Below are 1,639 nucleotides of genomic sequence, written 5' to 3' on the forward strand. Positions count from 1 at the left end.
ATAAACAGCATTTTGCAGTAAGTAATTGTATTTTTCAAAACAAAGTACGTTATTTTGCAAGTGTGCAAATGTCTTTATTTCTTTATCTATTTGGTTTTTTGAGACAGAGTCTTGCTATGCAGCCCAGGTTGGCCTAGAACTCACGGCATACTCTCAGTTAAGTTTCTCAAGTATTAAGATTACAAGTGTGTGCCACCTTGCCTCACTGGCAAATGTCTTTAAAGTGACTCAGCTAGATTCTTAAAGTGCACAGGATCTGTGCAATGCTTTGAAGTTCATGAGAAACTGTCTAAACCTGGCAAAGTGATTTAGGTCTGGAATGCAGGCCCATGGAAGGCAGAGAGAAGAGGATCAGGAGTTCAAAGTTATCTTCAGCTACACAGTGAGTTCAAGGCCAGCCTGGGTTAACCGTGTCCTTGTCTCAAAAGTAAACAAGAAGAACCGCATCTAGCCTTTCAGTTTCTTTTGCAAGAACTGAGACTATTCGATACTTCGCCCCTGGCCAGAATTCATTAGTGAGGCTGGAAGCAGAGGCTGTCGAAGACGGCACAGCTTGGCTCACAAAAAAGTTTATTAGGTAGGAATCACACAAAACAAAGGTGGCTTCCGCGCCTCGCACCCGCCTCCAGTTCCCACTCCTTGGAGGCTAGGGGAAACCCGTAAGCTTGCGTCCCAAGAGGGCACTTCCGCCCTTTGGAACTTTGGATTCCGGCTCCTGTTTCCGCCGAGGAGCGAACACCTCCAGGGCGGAAGTAACGCGCGGTGTGTGGGCGGGGCTCGGCAACATGTCGGCGGCGTTGCTGCGGCGGGGCCTGGAGCTTCTGGCGGCCTCAGAGGGTGAGGAGGGCTGGCCCTGGGACGTCGTGCTGTTCGGGAGGCCCCGAGGGAAGTGACTGGGAGGGCGGGAAGGGAGAGGTGCGCCCTCCGACTCGGTCCTTCGTGTCTTTCTCTCCAGCCTCTCGTGCCGCCCGCGGCCAGGCCAAGGCGAGCGGGGCTCCGATGAAGCGGACCCGGAGGGCCAGGGCGAAGGCCTCCCAGGCCCTTAAACTTCGGAACTCAGCGAAGGGAAAGGTGCCCAAGTCCGCGCTAGGTGAGTGCTTCGTAGGGTTTGGGGGCAGCGCCTTCGAGGCGGAGCTCCAAACATTACCCTAGAAGCCAGTTGAAATCGTGGGGGGACAGGTTTCGAACCCGGCAGTCTAACTCCCGAGTCTGGGCTCTCAGCTGCCTGCCTTTGCTGTTATCGGCTATGTAGCTGTTCACAGAATGAGAGAAAATGAAAGAGCCGGGAGAGGTGACACAGACCTGTAATCCCAGCACTTTTGGAGGTGGAGGCAGGAGGACCAGAAGTTCAGTGTCATTCCTGGCAGTGTGGTTGAGTTCACGGTAAGACCTGACTGTGGAGGTCAAAGAAACACAGGGTCCGGGTGCTTACGAACTATAGCCGTAGTGGGAAGAGAAGCAGCAGAAAGTCTCAAAACCAGCTTCTAAGTCTTGGCTAAGTGTGTGAGGCTTGTAATGTAGAAGGCTCTATGGTGCTCCAAGGGTGAATCAAAGCAACGAGCCAACTCAGCTGTCTGTGAAGGCTGAGCTCTTGAGGAAGTGTAAAAGCTGCCAGGTGATGGGCTGGAGAGATGGCTCA

The 1,639-nt window shown here is 53.1% G+C and overlaps 1 protein-coding gene across 2 annotated transcripts in view; it reads left to right on the plus strand.

Annotated features, from left to right (window-relative positions):
* The first annotated feature begins 772 nt into the window (after positions 1 to 772).
* Positions 773 to 1,639, plus strand: part of Rps19bp1 (ribosomal protein S19 binding protein 1) — a 4,700-nt gene continuing 3,833 nt past the window's right edge. For both annotated transcript variants that reach the window (XM_005354176.3, XM_005354175.3), the window contains exons 1-2: positions 773 to 837; positions 956 to 1,090. In XM_005354176.3, the coding sequence (XP_005354233.1) occupies positions 786 to 837; positions 956 to 1,090 (187 nt within the window). In that variant the 5' untranslated portion in view covers positions 773 to 785. The remainder of the gene's footprint in view (positions 838 to 955; positions 1,091 to 1,639) is intronic.

The sequence above is a fragment of the Microtus ochrogaster genome, chromosome 15, assembly GCF_000317375.1.
Source record: "Microtus ochrogaster isolate Prairie Vole_2 chromosome 15, MicOch1.0, whole genome shotgun sequence".
NCBI classification, from domain to species: domain Eukaryota; kingdom Metazoa; phylum Chordata; class Mammalia; order Rodentia; family Cricetidae; genus Microtus; species Microtus ochrogaster.